The 22,253-nt window shown below is 33.8% G+C and overlaps 1 protein-coding gene across 1 annotated transcript in view; it reads left to right on the top strand.

The window, feature by feature from the left end:
• Positions 1–18,147, top strand: part of CTNNA3 (catenin alpha 3) — a 1,635,386-nt gene extending 1,617,239 nt beyond the window's left edge. Inside the window, exon 17 of the mRNA XM_029931758.1 lies at positions 17,789–18,147. Within this exon, the coding sequence (XP_029787618.1) occupies positions 17,789–18,076 (288 nt within the window). The 3' untranslated portion in view covers positions 18,077–18,147. The remainder of the gene's footprint in view (positions 1–17,788) is intronic.
• Positions 18,148–22,253: the final 4,106 nt, after the last annotated feature.

Raw genomic sequence — 22,253 nt, 5'->3', positions numbered from 1 at the left:
CCAACTCTTGATTCTGGCTCAGGCATGATCTCATGGCTCATAACATTGAGCCCCATATCAAGCTCTGCACTGAGCATAGAACCTGCTGAAGATTCTCTCTCTCCCTATCTCTCAGCCCCTCTTCTGCTCATAATCTGTCTGTCTCTTGCTCTCTCTCTCTCTCTCTCATCTCTCAAAATAAATTAAAACAAACAAACAATAAAGAAATGTTATTTTGCTGTTCCTGGCTTTTTAAACATGGGTAGAATTTGTGTTCAGTTTTGTTCCATCAGTCTCCAAATTCTATCATATCATTTGCCAGGTCACGTTAAAAAACTATAAAAGCCATACCTTACTCACGTGCATGTGTACATGTATATATAAAACCCTACCTTAGTGTGTTATAAATGCTATTACACTTCCTCTTAACAACCAAACCTGAAATGTATTTTTATTATAATTACACCAAAAGGAAACAGAAGCTTAGAGAAACTAATTAATTTATTCTCAGGCTTTATTTAAGCCTTTATTTATTTAAGATGGGACAGAATTAGAGTTCAAATGTAGATTGTCTACTGTAAAACCAAGGTTTTATTTTTGGGCTAATAGATGTATTATTTATTAATAAGTTACAAAAACATTATTTAGTGTAATATTAACCTAATGTGAGAATTTTGAATTTCCTGATATGTATGCTTTTCAACAGATTGTTTTGAGAGTTTTAAACATAAATAATGATTAGTGAAAGTATGGAGAGAGCACAAATGTCTATTGACTAATAAATCAATAAAGAAGATGTGATGTGTATATATATATACACACATAATGGGATACTACTCAGCCAATAAAAAGAATAAAATCTTGCCATTTGCAATAATGTGGATGGAACAAAAATATTTTGCTAAGAGTAATAAGTCAGTAAGAGAAAGACAAATGTATGATTTCATTCATATGTGGAATTTAAGAAACACAACAGATGAACAGAGGGGAAAGGAAGGGAACGTAAGATAAAAACAGAGAGGCATACCATCAGAAACCTTTAAATACAAAGACTAAACTGAGGAGGTGGGTGGGTTGGGCGAAATGGGTGATAGGCATTAAGGAGGGCACTTTTGGAGATGAACACTGGGTATTGTATGTAGGTGATGAATCACGGGTTCTACTCCTGAAACCACTGTATGTTACTAACTTGCATTTATATAAATAAGTCTTTAAAAACATAAACAATGAAAATCATCATTAGATCAAGGATTTTGTTCAACCCTAGATGCCAAAACCTTTTTGTTTTATGAAACTTTTGTATGGTACATCTGGGAAATATTGCTTTGAAGTAGAAAAAATAAATAAGTGAAATAGTGTCTCTCTCTCAAAAAGTTTTGCATACAGTTTATTTATAGTTCTGCAACTTATATAAATAGTACTTCAAGTAATTTAATTGAATGCCAAGTATCTCCGATAGTTTGTCCCAAGCAATTAGACAAGGTGAAAAAGACACTGTTATATTTTCTACATGGATCTTATTGCCTTATGATGACTCTAATATTACGTGAAATATAGATTGCTATACAACATATAAAGAGGTGATTATTCCAGGTATCACTGAATGCTTCCCTGAGTAAGTGAGATTACTGTGAGACATAAGGCGAAAGGAGAGTTTGTCTGATGCAAAGAGAAGAGGTTATTTCCAAACAAATGAAACGGGTTGTGAACAGGCTTGGAGGTGAGAAAAAATATGTGGCATATTTAGAAACTAAATTATTTTAATCTAGTTTCGTTTCATTTTATGGATGGGCCACATAATATAAAAACAAAGTAAAGTTGATTAAGCAGGATGAGACAATTAGTTAAAACTTTGTAACTTGTAACAAAAAGCTTAGAATGAAGATAAATTTTAAAGTCCAATGTAAACCCAATGTAAAATGAATGGAATGTTTTTGAGAGGTAATTTTTTTGCATTATTGTGGAAAATGGACCAGAAAAAGATGGAAAATGCACAGATAGAACCCAGGAACATACTGCAGTTGTCCAAGTTAAAGATAATGGCCTGTTCTAGGGTGGTGATTGTAGAGAAGCAAAGACATTTTAAGGATTTGATGAGGGCTGTGGTGATAGACTAGATGTGACTAGTAAAGGAAAATGACCAATCAAAGGTAATTTTTAGTTTTTGCTTAGGCTGTGGACTGGTTGATGTTTTCTTTGTTGAGGTGAGGAATTTTAGAGCTCAGATGATGAAATTTTGAGAACCATAATCATTAGCAAGTTAATGGAAATTGTAGTCTTGGAAATCCATGAGTAGACTTTGACTGAGAGGGAAAATAGGAGGATAATTTAAAACTAGAATATTTAAGGAACATCTGGAGAAGACATCCTGCACAGGAAAATTATACATTGTGCAAACTGAGAGGCAAATGGATAAATTAGATTTGAATTTAGGAATACAGTTTTTAAAAAGGATAAAATGTTTAGAAGTCCTGAATATTAAGAATTTAAGAAGATGTAATACACACACACACACAATGGAGTATTACATGGTGATGAGAAAGAATGAAATCTGGCCATTTGTAGCAAAGTGAATGGACCTCAAGGGTGTCATGCTAATATAAATAAGCTAGGTGGAGGACAGATACCATATGTTTGCACTCATAGGTCTAACAGGAGAACAGGAGAAACCTAATGGAGGACCATGGGGAGGAGAAGGAGGAAAGAGTTGGGGAGAGGGAGGGACGCAAAAGCTGAGAGACTATTGAATACTGAAAACGAACCTAGGGTTGAAGAGGGAGGGGGAGGGGAGGTGTTGGTAATGGAGGAGGGCACTTGTGGGGAAGAGCACTGGGTGTTAATACGGAAACCAACTTGACAATAAACTATTTAAAAAAAAAAGGAAAAGAAAACAAAAGAAAAAAAGATTAACTCAAAGAACAAAAAAAAGAATTTATGAAAGATAAAAATTAAAATTCCTACTAGAATGAGAAATTTTTATTTCATGATAAATCAATGGCTCCACCAACAGCAATAGAAAAGTCAGATAAATGGCATTTAAGATAAGCACAAAATATTTAACATGGCTGCATTTTGACCCCCCCTTCCCCTCCCCAAAAAAAAGAATAAAGAAAGGAAAAGAAACAAAAGCAATATTCAAGGAAGTAATTGCCTAGAATTTTCCCTAATTAAGGAGATCAACTCACAAATTCAAGAGGCTCAGTGGATCCAAAGCCAGATGTGAAAGAAAAAAGTTTACCACTAGGTACATTGCAGTCAAACTGCTAATGAAAAAGAAGTCAGTTAATATCTTGAAAGCGACCAGAGAGGAAAGACCTGTTTTCTTCAAAGGAAATTCTGAAAACTTATAACTAACTGTCTTTTCAAAAGAAATTATGGATTCTTGAAGAAAATGGAATTATTTCTATAAGGTGAAAGAAAACAAATGCCAGTCTAGAATTCTATAACTAAGAATAATGTACTTTAAAAAGAAAGTTAAAATGAAGATCCTTTAAGAAAAATAAAAACTGATAGGATTTCACACCATCAGGCTATATAAAAAAGAAATATTAAAGATACTTTTGTATGTAGAAGGATAATTTTAAAAATGGAAACATGAAGACATAAGGGGGAAATGTACATATGTGAGAAAATAAAAATAAATTCTGACTGTACAAAATAATATTACAATTGCCATTTTGAGTTTAAAATTTGCTTAGAAATAAAATTCATGATGACACTATTGTAAAAATTGAAATGAGTAAGTGGAATTTGAATTTGCTATATGCTACTATTACAGAAGAATGGTAATAGTAACACTTTATATTAAATCTTCAAAATCCAAAGGATGTTTTCATCTCTAGACTAACTAAAGTAGTTAAAATGTGAACTGAGGAGATACTAGAGAGGGAAAATGGGAAAATATAAAATATTTAATCAGCCCAAAAGAAATAAGAATGATAAAAATAGATAATATATAAATATGTCAAATAAAATATGAATAGTAACATAATTATAAACGTGATTTGACTTAGTAATTATGTTGCATAATAGGTGAGTGAGGAGGCAGTAAAGGTCTAAAATTTCTAAACTGGATAAGTAAAACACCATACAATACTTGAGAAAGAAACATAAATTACATATTGAATGAATAAAAGTAGAAAGTAAAAGACTAAAAAAAGATATGCTCTTTAAACACTAATCAAAAGGTTGTTGATAGAGTGGAATTTAAGGCATAATTGCTACACATAAAAAGTTTTTCATAGTGATGAAGAGACCTTTTTAAGAAGACTGCAGCCCAATTATAAATCACTATGAACCAAAAAACTATAATGTTAAATGTATATACTTTAAAAAATTTGATAAAACTTGACTTTTGCTTCTTAGCACATCACAGTAACTGAAACTGGACTTTCCTTGCTACTCTGAACAACTGCAATTCTGAGTGAAATATATATTACAATTATTTTCAAATACTGGATAGTAAGTGTTAGAAGACTATAAGTCCTGAGAGAAGGAAAAAATAGTAATTGTAAACCTTAACTACACCCTAGATTTCTTACAGGAAACAATTGTGGACTGTGGAAATGTTGCAAGAAACAAGACCAACATATAAACAAAGAAATAAAATAAAACAAAAAATGAGTTGTATTTCTATATATTAACAGTGAAAAATCAAAGAATAAAGCTTCAAAATGCATTTGATAGTAATACCAAATATGAAATATGAGGGGAAAAATTTATCATCATATATGCAAGATGTTTAAACTGAAAACTACAAACTCATGTTGAGAGAAATTAAGCATTAAAAATGGAAAGCTACACTATGTTAATACATTGAGAGTCAATATTGTTAAGTTGCCATTTCTTTATCTGTGTATTAATCATAATTGATATCCCCAAAGGCATTTTTGTAAAATTTATCAAGTTGATTTTATTAATTATGTAGAAATCCAAATGACCTAAAACAGCCAAATCAATTGTTAAAAAAGAAAAAGTATATATACTGAATGCATTTTATTTCAAAACTTGATATAAAGTTATAGTATTCAAAATGTATGGTATAGCATAAGATAAAAATATGTATGAAGATAAATTAAAAGTCCAAAAATAAACCCATCCATATATGGGCGATTTAATTTGACAATGGTTTCAAGATAGCTTAAAAAAAGAAAAGGATTTCACTGAATGGTGCTTGAAGAACTGGATATCCGTATGAAAAAAAAAAAAAAAACAAGTGCATTCCATCACTCCACAAACAAAATCAATACAAAGGTGGCCTTAACCTTACCCATAAATCTAACACTTCAAACATCTAGAGGAAAAAGTAAAAGAAAACTTTGGTAAACTTGCGGTACCAAACATTTTTTGCACAGGAAGATAAATCATTAACCATAAAGGAAAAAAAACCTGATAAATTATACTTTACCAAATTTTAAAACTTGAGCTTTTTGAAAGACTCAATTAAGAAAATGAAAAGAAAAATCACAGACTGGGAGAAAATACTTGTATTTTATATATTTGACAAAGGACTTGTATGCAGAATATATAAAGAACACTAAAACTGAATAGAAAGAAGATAGTCCAAAACTGAGGCAAAATATTTAAGAGATATTTCATTAAAGAAGAGATGTGAATGTTAAGTATCCTAACATATCCTCAATATAATTAATAGAGAAAAGCAAATAAAAACAATTGTGACATTACATTTCACTTTAGACTCGCTAGAATGTCTAAAATTTCTTTTTTTAAAATAGTTTACTGAAAAAAAAGAAAAGAAAGTGAGAATGTCTAAAATTTCAGAAGACAGAGAATACAAAGTACAGCCAAGAAGGTAGAGTAATTGTAACTCTCACAACATTGCTGGTGGGAACTGAAAACAGAAAACTGGCTTTGGTCAACAGTTTGATAATTTCTTAGAAAGTTAAACATACTCTTAAAATACAACTTAAAAGTTTTACTTCTAAATATTTTTCCTAGAGAAATAAAAACATGATATAAAATAATTGTGCAAGAATGGCCATATTTATATGCCAAATATGCTTTATTTATAATAATAAAAGATTATTGGGACGCCTGAGTTAGTCAGTTAAGTGTCTGACTCTTGATTTCAGCTCAGGTCATGCTCCCAGGGTCATGGGATTGAGTCCCATATAGGGTTCCACACGGAACATGGAGGCTGCTTGGGATTCTTTCTCTCTCTCTGTCTCTCTGTCTCTCTCTTCCTATCTCACTCTCCCTGTTTCTCTCTCTCTCTCCCCCACTGTCCCTCTTCCCCTCTCATATGTGCTCTCTCTATGATGATGATGATGATAATGATAATAATAATAATAATAATAATTGTAAACAACATATCAAAACAAAACAAATCAAAACAAATGAATTAAAAGTTGTGGTATACGTATAAAATTTAATACTCCTGATAATAAACTGTATAGAGTACTGATACATGTAGCAATATGGATTAGGCTTAGAAATATAATGCTGAGTGTAATAGGCAAAACATAGACAAGACATACTTTAGAATTATATATATATGCAACTCTAGAGAACCGTTACATCTAATCTATAGTAATATAAAGCAAATCAGTGGTTGCTTGATAGCTGGGATAAAAATTCCAGGCTTGATTGATAAGAAGCTCACGGAAACTAGATGACATAACACGATATTGATTTAACAATACTAGAATTTACGTTCCTTTCTTATGTACCTGACACATATCAAGTTTAACTATATGTCAGGTCATAAGAAAGGTCTAAACAAATACTAAATTTTTGAAATCATTCGGTTACAATAGTATTTTCGGTTAGAAATCAATAATAAAAAGAAAAATAAGAAGCCCTCTCTTACTAGAAAATGAAAAAAAAATAAACATCTTATCCATGAGGTGACTAAGAAATAAATGATGAAAAATGAAAAAATTCTCCCTGAGGTAGAAGATGAATCAAGGATATATGGCATCACCACTTCGCACTGGTAGTTCTATCTAGCGTAATAATGCAACACGAAAAGGGACAAAATAAACAAAATGACGAGATATTAATTGCTATTATTCTAGATGATACGCTGTATACATAGAAAATCCAATAGAATCTAGAAAAATATATAAGAATAATTAAGTGAATTGTGCAAGGTCTCTAGATGCAGGCTAATGTAAACATAAGAGAATGTATTCAGCTTCATTAGTTATCAGTGAAGTGCCAATTAAAATCTCAACTATAAGCCTGCCAAAATGGCTAGAGTGAAAAATACGAGGAAAAGCTGTAAGTGACGATATAGAGCCATTGGAACTGTCATAGATTCCTAGTAGAAGTATAAACTTGCAGGAGCACTTCCACTTTTTATGTGAAAGTATCCAATAAAAATGAAGACGTGTATTTTTATGACTCTGTATTGTGCTCTCAGGTATATACCCAACAAAATTTCATATATGTTCATCATACATGTGACAGAATATTCATAAACTGCTATTCATAATAGCCCTAAACTATCTTAAGGTCCATCAACAATAGAATGGATAAATAAGCTATGATGTTTTTATATAGGGGATAGTATATCAGAATAAGAATTAATTGACCTTATAAATGACATTTGATTGAAATAAACCAAATATACATTGAATTATTTAATATATGATATATATTTACCATATGCATTAGAGAATATATATTGTATATAAGTTTATTTAAAGTGTATATAATATAATTAAGTTTAACAAATATGTCAATATAAATATTACATATAAGTAGTATTATATATATCATATTATATATTATATGCACTATGTCTAATTATGTATAATATATTTTATATTATATATAATTTGTGTAAATATATTATATTTAATGTTAAATTATGTCAATATCTGTTAGAAAAAAGAAAAATCATATGAAATAATAAATTGCTTGAGAAGTGAGGAAAATAGCATCAGGGAGTATAGTAAACCTTTCAAAAAGTCTGGCTGTGTTTTAAGATTGGATTTTATGAACATTTGACTACTACAGTGAAAATGTCAATAAAAAGGAATAGAATAAAGATGCGGTAGTATAAAAGAATTAATTAATTAATTAACGTGCACAATCCCTAAGAAAGCAGGGAGAAATAAAATCGAAAGCAGAGTTAGAAGTACTATTTATCAACAGAAAAAGAGACAACTCTTTCCTTTTAATGGAAATTGATAAGAAGAAACGTTAGATTCAAGCAGTTTCAGTGTGCTGCTTCTATTTTTGTTTCTGATTCATTGCTGTTATTGTTCGTTTCCGTGCTTATTTGTTTTACATTTTTAAGTGAAATATTCTGCAGAGCAAGTGAGACTATGAAGTGTCAGAGGTTTGATGAGAGTAGAAGTTTGAAACAGTGTTTGGGTAGAATGAGTGCAGTAATTTGCTAAAGACATAACACAGTGTTGTCTGTCATCTCCAGGCTGGTGTCCGTCGATTTATCTAGAAATCCACTTGCCAGATGAGGGGATCTTCCAAAAGTAGTAGAGAGTCACCCATGGATCAGTACTAGGGACATAGACAATTCTCTTCTACTAGATGTTCGTAGCAGAGAGAAGTAAGCTAAGAAATGTTAGTGATTGCTAATAGGTTAAAATGGTAGAAGGATGATCAAGAGAGATTTGAAATATAGTGGGAATACGAAAAGGTCTGTGGACTAGAAGTCTTTACATGAATTGGAAAACTGATGCCATTTAGATTTTTAGCTTCCCACAACCTAGTTTTTCCTTGCCTTTGGTCATGCATGAGGTAAGTGTAGCATCTAAGGCCAAGGTTGGTGCTTCCTTGTTCTCAGCCCAGAGTTCTTGCAGCCATCATCGAGATGCCAGGCTGAGTTCTGCCAGTAGATGTGTATGGAGAGACTAGACCTCAGTTCCCTGTCTGATACTGGAGAGAAGAGAAAGCAGAGATTGAAGCACTGGGTGTTTTAGAGAACAAAGCCAAACTCTGCCCACTCCTACCAGCTCTACTTAGGGAAGAGTATACTAATTTTTCTGAATTTTTGTAACTAGTGCCTGGGCTATAAGTCGTTATAGAAAATTAGTTCTTTAGCTGAGAGCTTACCTTTAAGTCAACATGGTTCAAGGATAGCTAATCATTTGTATTCCCAACCACATTTTTATAACAAGATATTTCAAATAGAATTAAAAGGGATTTTGAGTAGCCACTTGCATTGGTGTTATGTTTGTGATTACTTCCTTTTTCTTTAAATGTTTACTTATTTTGAGAGAGAGAGAGAGAGAGAGAGAATGAATGAGTGGAGGAGGGGCAGAGAAGGAGACATAGAATATGAAGCAGGCTCCAGGCTTTGAGATGGCAGTACCAAGCCTGAAGCAGGGCTCAAATTCATGAACCTCAAGAGCGTGACCTTTGCCAAAGTCAGATGCTTAACTGACTGAGCCACCCAGGAGCCCTTGTGATTATTTCCTATTAAGATGATGCATAATACTTTTGACCTAGAAGATGTGCTTTAGAAAAATTAGCTTGGAAAATGCTTTTTGACAGGACAATATTATTACTGAGTAACTGTCATATTTCATTTCATGTCTGGCTGTCTCAGTAGGGTTAAATTTCTTTAGTTATCCCTTGCATTGATTTCCCCCCTTTCAACTTAAGTTGTCCCTTTCTGTTGTCATGTTTTAACGGAGAGTTGGCAAAAAAATAAACTTACTATGTGAATCCTATCAGTGGCCCTTTGGAATAACTTTTCATATTCAAAGTGGAGCCACCTTCTCAATTTAATTATAAGCTTGACAATTTCAATTTGAATATGTAACTCCATTTTGACTAGCCTTAACAAAGTCCCTAATTTGATTTTCCCATTAAGGCAGCTTGACTGTTTGGCATTTTTGAATGCATGTGAAAAGAGAAAATGCTTTCAATATAGGCTATTCTTCTAAAAATCTGTCCAGAAACAAAAGAATATGTTAAAACAAGTATTGGGATAAAATTAGGTCCTCAAGAGAGGTTCACGATGGGAAAGAAAAACATTGAATTAGATGACGTATTTTTGCTAACAAACATATATTTAAGTATTTCCAATGGTATAACACTACCACTGTTAGATCAATCTAGAGATCTAACAGTTACATAATAGTAATATAATATAATATATAATGTAATATATAATGTAACAGATCTAATAGTTATATAATCACTAAACATAGTTATAAAGACTATAAAAATTTTTAAGTTTTAAAAAATATATTTATGCTCTTATTTGTCATCTACCAACACATATGCATAATGCTCTTTCACATTACCTGTGGTGAACTTATTTCTGAACAATTTAACTAAGAACTTTAAAATTAAGGGAAGATTAAATAGAAACTGAAGGGTTAGGTGACCAAATCCTGTTTTGTTTTGTTTTGTTTTTTTAATAATTTTCTTTTCTTCTTTTATTTCTTTATTATGGTAAATGTAGTCTTTAATCCCTCTTCTCTATTCCCCCCATCCCCTTTGGTAACTATCAATTTTTTGTCAATAGTAAGAGTCTGTTTCTTGGTCTCCCTCTCTCTCTCTTTTCCTTTACTTGTTTGTTTCTTTATTCTACATAGGAGTGATATCATTTGGTATTTGTCTTTTTCTGACTGACTTATTTTGCCCAGTATTATACTCTCTAACACCATCCATGTTGTTGAAAATGGCAAAATTTCATTCCTTTTAATGGCTGAATAATATTCCATTATATATGTATATGCATGTATATGTGTGTGTATATATATGTATATATACACATATATATACATACACATAAATATATATGTGTATATACACCACATTTCCTTTATCCATTCATCTCTGAATAGACACTTGGCTGCTTCCATATCTTGACTATTGTACGTAATGTTGCAATAAACATAGAGGTTCATGTATCCTTCGAATTACTGTTTTTGTATTGTTGGGCTAATTACCCATTAGTGAGACTCCTGGATTGTAGGCCAGGTTTATTTTTAACTTTTTTGAGAAGTCTCCATACTATTTTCCACAATGGTGCACAAATTTGCATTCCTACCTACAGTGGAAGAGGGTTCCTTTTCCACCATATTCTCCCCAACACTTGTTTCTTGTGTTATTGGTTTAGCCATTCTGACAGATGTGAGGTAGTATCTCACTGAGGTTTTGATTTGCATTTCCCTGATGATGAGTGATGTTGAGCATCTTTTCATGTTGTCTATTGGCCATCTGTACGTCTTCTTCAGAGAAATGTCTGTTTATTTTTTGGCCATATCATCTGGCCACTTTTTAATTGGATTATTTATTTTTGGGGGCGTATTGAACTATATTAGACCTTTTCCAATCCTAGATTTACTACTGCAAACCAAGACAAACAAATTAATTTAATTAAATATGAGAATCAGATAAAATTTGGCTTATATTTACACTATGACACATTTAAAAATTAAATAATGTTATGCAATCCTATGTGCAAGAATCTATAATGCAATTTGTTTAATGTTTAAATCTTATTGAGATCTACATTTTAAAATTTTTAAAATGTTTATTATAAAATAGTGTTGATCTAAAAGTTTTTAAGTTTTTTGGCACCTATGGGGAAGACTGAGTATTTATATATGCCACTTCAAAATAAAAAGTGTTTCTTAGAAAATGAGTACAAGCATTGTCAATCCATCTTCCTAAAAAAATATTTTGTAAGTAAGATAGCTTCTTTTTTCCTAGTACCAGTATACATTAAAAAAATTCTATAACCTTGGGGCACCTGGGTGGCTCAGTCAGTTGAGAATCTGGCTTCAGCTCAGGTCATGATCTCACGGTTAGTGGGTTCGAACCCTGCGTTGGGCTCTGTGCTGACAGTTAGCTCAGAGCCTGAAGCCTGCTTCAGATTCTGTATCTCCCTCTCTCTCTGACCCTCCTCTGCCCGTGCTGTCTCTCTCTGTCTCTCAAAAATAAGTAAAAAACATGAAAAAAATTATTTAAAAATTCTATAACCTTTTCCAAAGCAGTCACTGGGTAGTTAATTTTTTAAATTTTAGACATTATATAAATGTTAGTGTAATTTTTCAACTATTCTATATCTGAAAATAAACACACATTAGAAGTGATATGTTACTGAAAGGCAGGGTGTATAATGGATAAGAGCACCAGGTACTTGAACTAGACTTCTGTGGCTCAGATTCCAGCCTTACCATTTAATAGCTGTATTTCCTTGAGTAAGCTACCAAACCTTCCATTTCCTTGTTTCCTCATCCATGCAATGGAGATAATAGTAGTACTTACCTCATATGGTTGCTGTTAGTTAATTTATGTCAGTTACTTAGAACAGGGCCAGCATATAGGAAACACATAATAGATATTCAAAATTATTATAAGCTCTTTTTAGAATTGGAGCCAAACTCCGCACATTTGCCTTTCAAGTATTGTTTTGTGCAGGTGCAATATCCACCAGGGGTCTTTAATTTTAGGTAAACACTGGGAATCAAAAGAATTTCATAGTTTACACTTGGCACCAGTTTGCCCAGAAGGTTATAGGAAAGAAATACATCTTTTCAGGCAACATCAGGCTTTTCTCTCCACAGGAGTACCAGTGGCAATAGTTTGCAAGGCAGTTTGCACAGGGGTTGGGAAGCTATGCTTTCCCCCAGATGACAGCCCAGGTGCAAGAGCATGAGCTCCACAGCCATGGGAGGGAGGTTCACTTCCTGAGCATCCTCATGTAGAACATGTATCTGATAAAGGTCTTGTATCCAGAATATGAAGAGTTAGAATAGTATAGTAGGAGACATTCTGGTGTTCTAACATGATGTAGACAAAAAACTTAGAAAAGTAAAAGAAGGAATAAGTACCATGTCTTCTCATTTTTCTTGGCTATCAGTATTATAATAGGGATTTTGACGAGGGTTTGCCAACAAGCATTCCACCTTGACATAGTTGTGGAGAACTTCCACCATGGGTATTTAACACTGGCTTTAAAAAAAAATCCAGATGTTCTGTGTAGTCATGTAGACAAAAAGTTGACATTTTATGAGGAAAAAGAAAATGTCTTTATTGTTGAAATACTCCTTTTCCATATCAAAGAGTTATAGGCATATCTGAGTAAGACTGAATCTTTTGTCTCAAAACATTTTTAGAAATGGAAAAATCTGGACTGTAGCTTAACTGAAATCATAGAATACATACCACAAAGCACGCAGAGAAACTAAACTAGTTAAACTAAGATTTCTATAAAATGATAATATTGAGTAGGATTCTAGATGGTCATAATTTAGATTGTTTGCAAAATACATCTTGCAGTTAGAGTAAGAGCTAATTTACTAAACATACTCTCTTTATATTTACTTAGATCTTCAGAAAATATGAGAGAACTTACTGATTTATATTTGGACATAGTGAGAAACTTATTGTAACATTAGTAGACCAACAATTTCAATTATTTAAAATCACACCAGTGTTATAAGAAGAAGCACAAATCAGGAGCACAGGAAGGGTGGCTATCCTTCTATTAACTGTAGTAAGACAGCAAACTTCCAATTTATCAGAGCTCTTTCATTTCTATCAGAATCCTCTTTGGAGAGTTATTTAAAACCTTGTCCTCTATCATGAAAAGGGAGGGATAGAAGGCTGTATATATATATTTGCATTCATTATACATATATTTTTGCATATTTGTAAAAATACATATAACCTTAAGAGGTTTAAGGCCTTAGAAGCCATTTTTGTTCTCAGTTGATTCCTTGATCAAGAACACTTCATCTAGATCAGAGAGAAATGTTAACAGATATTAGGGAAACTAGCTCTTTCTTTGGTAAACATTTCAAGGCACATCTTGCCAGAGGGCCGCTGGGGGCGGGGGGAGGGAGGGCGTCCAGGGCTCCCTGAAGGGGTAGGGGTGGACTAGAACAGTGAAGAAACATTCACGCAATTTCTTAATTGGTCCAGCCTGACATCGTCTTGTCCCATCTCCTGTATCTCCTGTATCTCCTATCTCACCAGGTCTTGGGCCTTTATTTATAGACTTATGACATCAAAAGGTGGAATTTTTACAAATAATCCTCAGTGATAGAGATGCTTTGAAAAGGGTGCAGAAACAGGTTTTACCGAGGCATTTCTTTAGAACTATTCTAATTACAATGAGCTAATTTACACATCATAGGATAACAGGATATTCTCAGTGAAAAGCAGATAACATACACATTTGTTTGAACCGGTAGTAAATCTTACAACTAAGAAGATAGCAGGATGTTTTCCGTGAGAAGCAGATAGCAAACACATCTTATAACAATGATGCTAAAATTCAGTCACAGACAGGGCTAGGAGGCATTCTATTTGGCTCACAAGAGGAAGAATACGTAATGGTTAGTAAGTGAACCTTTTGTCAACCTTGTTTTTTGATGTTGAAGGTGTAAGCGCCATAGGCGCCCCTAGACCAGCCGGCCTTTGCATATGAGTTTATATTGTAACTACCCATACCAATCCTCACAATGGGCACAAATTAGCATATGTATGCGCAGTAACTTGTGCCTGGCTCTTGTTTGTGTCTATTTTCTAAGTTAGGCTTTCTCTCCGGGCCAGGGTAAACATTATCTTTCAACCCCCTTCATTTTCATGTCTTAAGTTTGTGAAGCTCAGTAGAAGAGCCTTTAGACAAACATCTGCAGTGCTTTGTTTAACTTCCTCTTCATAGAGGTGAGAATATGCTTCCTCCCATGAGGTTTCTGGGGAATATCGGTCTGATTTGGAACATTGTGAGGCCTAATCAATAGCAACAGGCTTAATTTTACACGAGCAATGAGTTAACAGAAGGAGATGCCAGCTTCCGTCACCTGTGGCAGGAGCCGTGCTACGTCTACCATTTCCTTACTGTGACCGTGTCATCCAGCAAGACTGGTGCGGCTCCCAGCAAAATCTGCCTAGAAGAATGTTCAGTTAATAAAAATGATTTGTCATTGTACAAGACTTTTGGAACTTGAGTTTTATAGTCAAAGCTATTGGCTTACTCTACCAGGATTTTAGAGCATATTGACATTCTTGTCTTACACAGGTGCATTTGTGAAATTCAGAAAACTTTGATCCATATGTTGAGCACAGAGAACCCAAAGTGAGGCATTGCTTGACTCAAATTTGCCTTTTTTTTTTCAAAGAAGGTTTTATTGTACACTTCTCTTGAAGGGTTTTGCATCAAAGTGGATCTGGATAAGAAGACAAAAATGTTTTGCAGGCAGGAAGCTGTGCAGTTACTTTCTGTGAACAGGCCTGAGCCACTGCTTGAGCCTCAAACAAAATTTCCTACCATTTGTTAGGCTTGTCTGTTGCCTTTGCTTGTGTAGCCAGTGACTAGGCTAATAGCAGAGTGATGCATCTTAGCGCACATAGCTTTCTGAGACTTCAAAAATCCTTATAAAATGCCTTACAAGTTCTCATCATTAAATAACAGTATTCTTGAGCAATTGTCCTAATCTGTCTGCAAAACTAGTCTCCATGCTCTCCTAGGGGGATAATTTATCCTACAATTTTTCTGAGTCACCCAGAGGAGAAGTTTTACCACAGCCATTTAGGATTTTAAAATAAAAGGCTTTGTCAGAAGCCAGCATTAGAGATCACAATGGCACAGACAGGGCTCTGCTCATTCAATGAGGAAAGAAGACAAGCCCATCTCCTCATTTTAAGACATGGATTGAACTTAAACATCCCCTCTAGGCTACTGGTTTATATATATCACTTGTAAGTAAAATCAAAAGGAAATGAAATAAATACAATCTATGACAAGATTACAAAGTCAGAAGGAGAACAAGGTAGAAAATCCAAAGCCACTGGTGAAATCTTGAATGAGAGCAGGTCTCTAGAACCTTCTGCCATGGAAGACTTCATGGTAGCACAGAGCTCTTGAAGTAAACCAAATATTCATGTTTGAGAGAGAATACAACCAAGTGTCCTCAATACTATTTTTATTAATTCATCATTTAAAAAACTTTTTTTTCCTATAGTGAGATTAAAATTACTTGCAGAGTCTAACTGGTTCCCAGAGGTTTTTTAATAAAAATTGCTAATTATTAAAGGACAGAGTTTGGCCTATAATCTGTCCATAGAAGAACACCGATAACAAAGGGTGTTATTCTATTTGAAGTCTAGTGGGTTTTTTTTCAGTTGTGTGCAGATTCAGAAGCTCTAAGTGTCCTCTGAAATACATGTGAGTGAGTGCTTCATGAAACCCTGTGTAATGTCTGCAAAGCATTTGTCATTCCTGCCACATGTACAGATTGTACATTTCTGGCTTCAATAAGTAAAATGACTTAGATGTGTAGTTGCCAAGTACTACTGCCTTTTGAATTACATATTTTTTGGTGTTACTTTTTCAAGGATCTCAGGCTTGGCATATAATGGAGCTAATTAAATTTTCTTCCTACGAAGCAGCCAGCCAGACCACTGCCCCAGGCACATAACCTCAGCTTACTACTTTCCTTCACTCATTTATGCTGGGTGTGAGATGAGACTCCTCAAGCTGCAAAGGTAGAATCCTCAAGCCACGCAGCTGTTGATGGATTTTAGCAACCACAGAGCTGGTGTTTGAGTCTCAGCCCTGACAGCACACATCACAGGGAGGTGACAGTGGAGGCATGTCTTCCCGGATGAGCTGGCTGTGGATGACAATCTGCCAAACTAAAATAATGGAAGAAGCATTAGTTGTATAAAAATGAACCAACTTGGCCTAGCTCTAAGGTATTTTGCAAGATTCTAGGACTATTACTCCTTTTATTCTTGAGATTATATTTGTGAACAATCAAAAAAAAATAACAAGAACAAAATCATATGAGAAAAAAGTTTTATTTAGTAATTTTGTTAATGTATCTTTTCAATTAAACAATTTTGTCAGTCTCCATAAGAAACAAAGGAAATGGGGCCCATGGGTGGCCTAGTTGGTTAAGCGTCCAACTCCCGATATCAGCTCAGGTCATGATCACATCATGAGTTCAAGACCTGTGTTGGGCTCTGTGCTGACTGTGAGGAGCCTATTTGGGATTCTCTCTTTCCCTCTCTCTCTCTCTTGTCATCCTCTGCTCGCTCTCTCTCTCTCTTTCTCCCAAAGTAAATAAACAAAAAAATAAAAGGAAACAAGGAAATTATTCAAAAACAATCAGCTATCTTGCAATCACTGTATTAAGTTCTTGGCACATACTATTTAACTTTAGTAATCATTTTTTTCCTTCTATTAAATATCTGATAAAACTAGGAAGGAAATGGTTAAATGATTTGTCCAAGTTCTAATGCAGACCTGGAATTGAAACTCTCTTTTATTGAAAAACCTTGGCTTTTTTTACTTTAACACACTGCATATTAGGTTTACAGTTTATATGTTTAAAAAAGAGACACTTTTAGGTAGAATTTTTTTAGGAAATATTCATGAATGATATACACGGATGTGTATACCTGTATGTGTGTATGGTATTTATTTTAAAGTACAAATTCTCTAAAATGAAGAATTTTCAGTTGTTGTTCTCATAAAGTTACTTATCCATAATATAGCTTTTATTACCCATGGAAATAAGGAGATCCATTACAAAGAAAGCAGTGGCCATCTGGAGCTTACAATAGTATATAGAAGTAATAGAATCCATTTTGCTGACACCTAGAGATGGAAATTAATCTCTTTAAAATATCAGTTTAGAAGATAGAATATCAGTATATGTATACATCAGATAAAGAGATAAATGATAAATAACTAAATAGATTAATGTATGTAATTTACATAGACACATAATGGGAAATAATTTATTTCTTGGGTAAAAACAAAGGGAAACATTCCAGTGTGTAACATTAAATCTCTTTAAATTCCTTATCGCATTCTTGAATAATAGCTCTTTTCTTCCCCCTGCAGTTGGACAGCGTCACCTCCCTGATCCAAGCTGCCAAAAATTTAATGAATGCTGTAGTGCAAACAGTGAAAATGTCTTACATTGCCTCAACCAAGATCATTCGAATTCAGAGTCCTGCTGGGCCTCGGCACCCAGTTGTGATGTGGAGAATGAAGGCTCCTGCAAAAAAGCCTTTGATTAAAAGAGAGAAGCCAGAAGAAACTTGTGCAGCTGTCCGGCGAGGCTCAGCAAAGAAAAACATCCACCCAGTGCAAGTCATGAGTGAATTTAGAGGAAGACATGTCTACTGAAACCACTCTTCTACTCTGGTGCCTGTATTACAAAGTCCTGGTGAAACACACTGCTTTATTTTTACACTCGATTAGTTCTGTAAACTCATTAACTTCTAGAATTTAATCCAAAGATAGTGTAAAACATTGGGAGCAACATATATTTGGGATCATGTCATTGTCATCTCTGTATGGCCACCACCTAATAAGCAACCAATACATACTTGTTGAATAAATGAACCCTTCAGGTGTCATTTAACATTTCCTATCATAGACAATATCTTGCACTTATGATCTAATTAATTTAGGAGACTTAAGTGAGTCCTGTTCGTCTATAATAGCTTAAGTATACTCACCTTATTGTTTTGAATTAATGCATTGACATGAGCTCTTGGTTTCCAATGAAAACAAAAAACTTCATAAAATGCTTTCCCATTTGATCCCCATATTTTCTTTATCTGACCTAATCTGACAGATATGTGTGATTCTCTAGATATGTCGAGATTGGGGGAAAAAAAGATCAATCTCTAGAGATCCATATCTATCATCAATTGATTAGGGTAACATCAGAAACTACCCAAGCTCAGCAGTCAAGTTCAGTCTTGACTATTAATGAAGTATTTTTTAAAAATATAAAGACTACAGTGAATTTTGATGCCATAAGTGTAGCCTTTAAGCTTCCATAGTGTCCAGAAGTTCTGTACATTAAGTGTTAGATTTAAATGGGTCCACCAGAAGAGTATGTGGAGGAAGAGTTATCACTTATTGGGGAAATGAGACATCTATCTATATTTCTGAGTGAGTTACAATAACAGAAGTAGAAGCAGTTTTGCATGATTCTAAAACTCCATTTGTATAAGCTTGCAATTGTAATTAAAAGTAAAAGGCCATTTTGAAAAACATTTTGGCATCAGGTAAAATATAAGTGCATGAATTATATCATTGAACTATGAAGTAGAGTTAATATCAAAGAAGCTGGAGTGATTTTGATAACATTATTTAAAATAAAAGTCATTGAGGTAACTTTATAACTTCAATCACTGACTTAAGTTCATGAAGGACTTCATAATAGTTTTAGAGTCTAGTGCATTGCCCCCTTTCCCCCTTGTTCCTGCCTTTCCCTCATTGGAGAAGTTAAGCTTCACTTTTTCTCATACATAGAATTCTCCTTCAAAATGTTATAAACATGAATTCCCTATTCTACAGTATCAGAAGTATACTATCATCTTAACTTCACCTTGCACAATACTGCCATTAGTGACTTGTTTCAACAACTATGTTATCTTAATTGAAGTAAAGTTCAAACATGCAGCATCAGTTGATACCAGAAGGCCAAGTTTGGGTAAAAGAATGTGTGAAATTTTAGAATGCACAAAGTTGAGAGTATGATGTGTGGGGTACCTTGAGCAAAATGGTATGGGAAAAAGATTTATTTCATAGATCATTATCAATTATGTGGAAAGTGTTCACTTTTTATTGTAATGAATTATTGGGTTCTTCCAAGATTCTGAGTTGCCTTGGCTCAGCATATAAACTTCCTAGAAGGTAAAAGCCATAGGTCCTTTCTGCCTTGCACTCAGCACTGGAGCACAATAATTATTCCAGACAGAGTCCACTCCTTAAAAGAGAAAGCAGTGCAATAAGGAATTAGGAAATCCAGACAACTCTATTTTCCAGGATCATCTTGATAATAAAAGGCAAAAAGGGTGTTTCTTTTGTTGAAATGCTACCATCATTTTCTGTTCTAAGGATAGATATTACAAAAGTGACATCTATGACAATTCTTATCTCAGATAAAAGGGTGAATTTATAATTTAGTTGAGAAAATAGATGTTTTTAAGAATACCAAACTACTAGCTCAAAATCATATCTCATTTAGAAGATCTAATGTCTGTTTCATCCTATGTCAGCTTTCCACAGTTGGAATTTAGAATGCAGCATTGATGCCAAAAGAACAAAAATAACTTGAAATTATACAATTACCAAATAACCTCTACATCTTAAAAAATGACATTTTACCCCAAGTGAGGTGTGAACTGTTCTCTTCTTCAGAGTAGGTTGATTTCCGCTTTAGCTTAAAGTAAATAACTATAATTATACAAAACTTAATTTAAAAATAGCTTGGAGAACGCCCCAGGAGTAAAGTCCACTGTAGTAATCAAAGGTGTAATAAGAAGAAGATGCATAGAGGTGAGAAAGACATCTGTCCAGCTGAGTGAATTCCTGCAATAGGCAACATTTTGAGACTTAGTTTGACTCAAAACCACTAATAAGTGCTTACACACAAGAAAAACTAGCAGCAAATGTACTAACAAATCTTTGTACTATAAAGCATAGTTAACTGAACCTTATCAGGAAATAAGAATGTACTATATGTGTTTATATTTAGCCCTTCTCTTGTAGGGAAATGGCAGAAATTTCTTAAAGAGAGTGATAGGCTGGTGGCCCATCCAGGCACGTTTTGAAATTGTATCACAGCTATTGGTGCTTCTTCGCATGATACATTTGCTTTAACCTGATAATCAAAACCCAGACTCACCTTTTTCTTTTAGTAAAATTAATTTATATTAATTTATGTAGGAAAAAAAATCCTTGAGAGGAAGGAGAGGGTTTATACCTACAAGGATAGTTCCCTTCTACTTAGTCGCTAGCATCACAGAAAAACATCAGACTAGAATCATAATGATACTTTAAAAATGCCCATGAAATCATAACCCACCAGAGATTCTTTTAACTAGAAACACTGGAAGATTTTTATCAAACAGGAAGAATGAGAAATCTAAATGACTCCCTTTTATTTAACACACGTGGAAATAATTTGATTAAAATATTTGTTTCTAATGGAGTTTCTGGGTACAACTCAATAAAGGAATCCGGAAAAGACTTCAAACCCTAAGTTGCTAAGGTAGTTTGTTAACGATCCACTTTATGTTTGTCTTAGGACATTAGTAAAAACAATAAATATTAAAAATATAATATTCTTAATTATGTTCTCTGGCCTTCACACACCTTTTAACTTATCATTATCAGTACAACATATGTTCCCCATAGAATGCCTTCTGTGTAAGGGCTAAGGACTCCATAACTACACAGAAAGGCTCATTTTTTCAGTGTGGCATTCTGGCATACTTACCACCTTCAAAGGAGAACAGTTTTCAAGTCATACTATAGCAGGACAAAATCATGAACATATAGATAAATGCCCAATTTGAGCCCCAAACCCAATAATAACCCAAGTACTCCTCACCCTCATTAATGAGTGGCTGAAAAGACACCAGAAGAAGTACTTTTAGTAACTTTCTACCCCTTCACTTTCAGTGTGTTCTTTTCATTACCCATCCCTGGGTAGGGATCCTCCCATTAACCCCTGATGGTTCTCCCCCAGACTGATATAGTCAGGACTGCTCATCCCAGACAATTATGCTCAATCAATGTCCATTCCTCTTGGCCCATGTCCCAAAATATCCCACTCTTGGTTCTCATCTCCTTAGGTGTCTATCCCACATATAAATTGGTCAATATATTCTATAGCATTAAAATTATAAATTTTAATTCCAAGCAGCTTCCTTCTTTTCTTCTTCTTTTCTCTTTTCTTCTCTCTTTTTTTTTTATCCTGTTTCTATTCCAGAAAACATTCTTACCCTTTTTGATATCAAATGCGTACTTCCTGATAGGGATAGAGGTTCCCGTAGATACAGATTTCTGTATAGAGATAGAAGGAGTGGAATGAGGGAATGAGATCTGAGATATTTACCATTTCCCAGTAAATTCATTGCAGAATTGCTATCCTGTTTCAGTGTCGTTGTAAGTAATTCTCTAGGTCAGCAAAATAAGCACCAGAGTATCAGGTTAAATGAAATCTATAATTTGTTTTGTCGACCTGTCTTTTGCCAAGGTAGCCTACCTATTGCATATTCAGGAATCAAATAGCCATTTTTCTGTTTGGAAAGTCATCTTTGACTTTATCAGAAAGTTTAGGGTCATCCAATTAAAAGATTGTAAATGTATATTATTTCAAAAATTCTTTTTAAGTACACTAGGAAAATTTCTGCAATCTGAGAAACATATTTACAACAGTCATCATTTTACATGTGAATTTTTCCCTCTACCAAGATAGATAGGATCTATTCCTGAACACTTCAAAAGAAGATAATTAATACTATCTGAGAGAGCCATTTCCAAATGGAGCCCAACCTTA

Source organism: Suricata suricatta, chromosome 2 (assembly GCF_006229205.1).
Source record: "Suricata suricatta isolate VVHF042 chromosome 2, meerkat_22Aug2017_6uvM2_HiC, whole genome shotgun sequence".
In the NCBI taxonomy this organism is placed as follows: domain Eukaryota; kingdom Metazoa; phylum Chordata; class Mammalia; order Carnivora; family Herpestidae; genus Suricata; species Suricata suricatta.
This window is presented reverse-complemented; position numbering and strand designations above follow the sequence as displayed.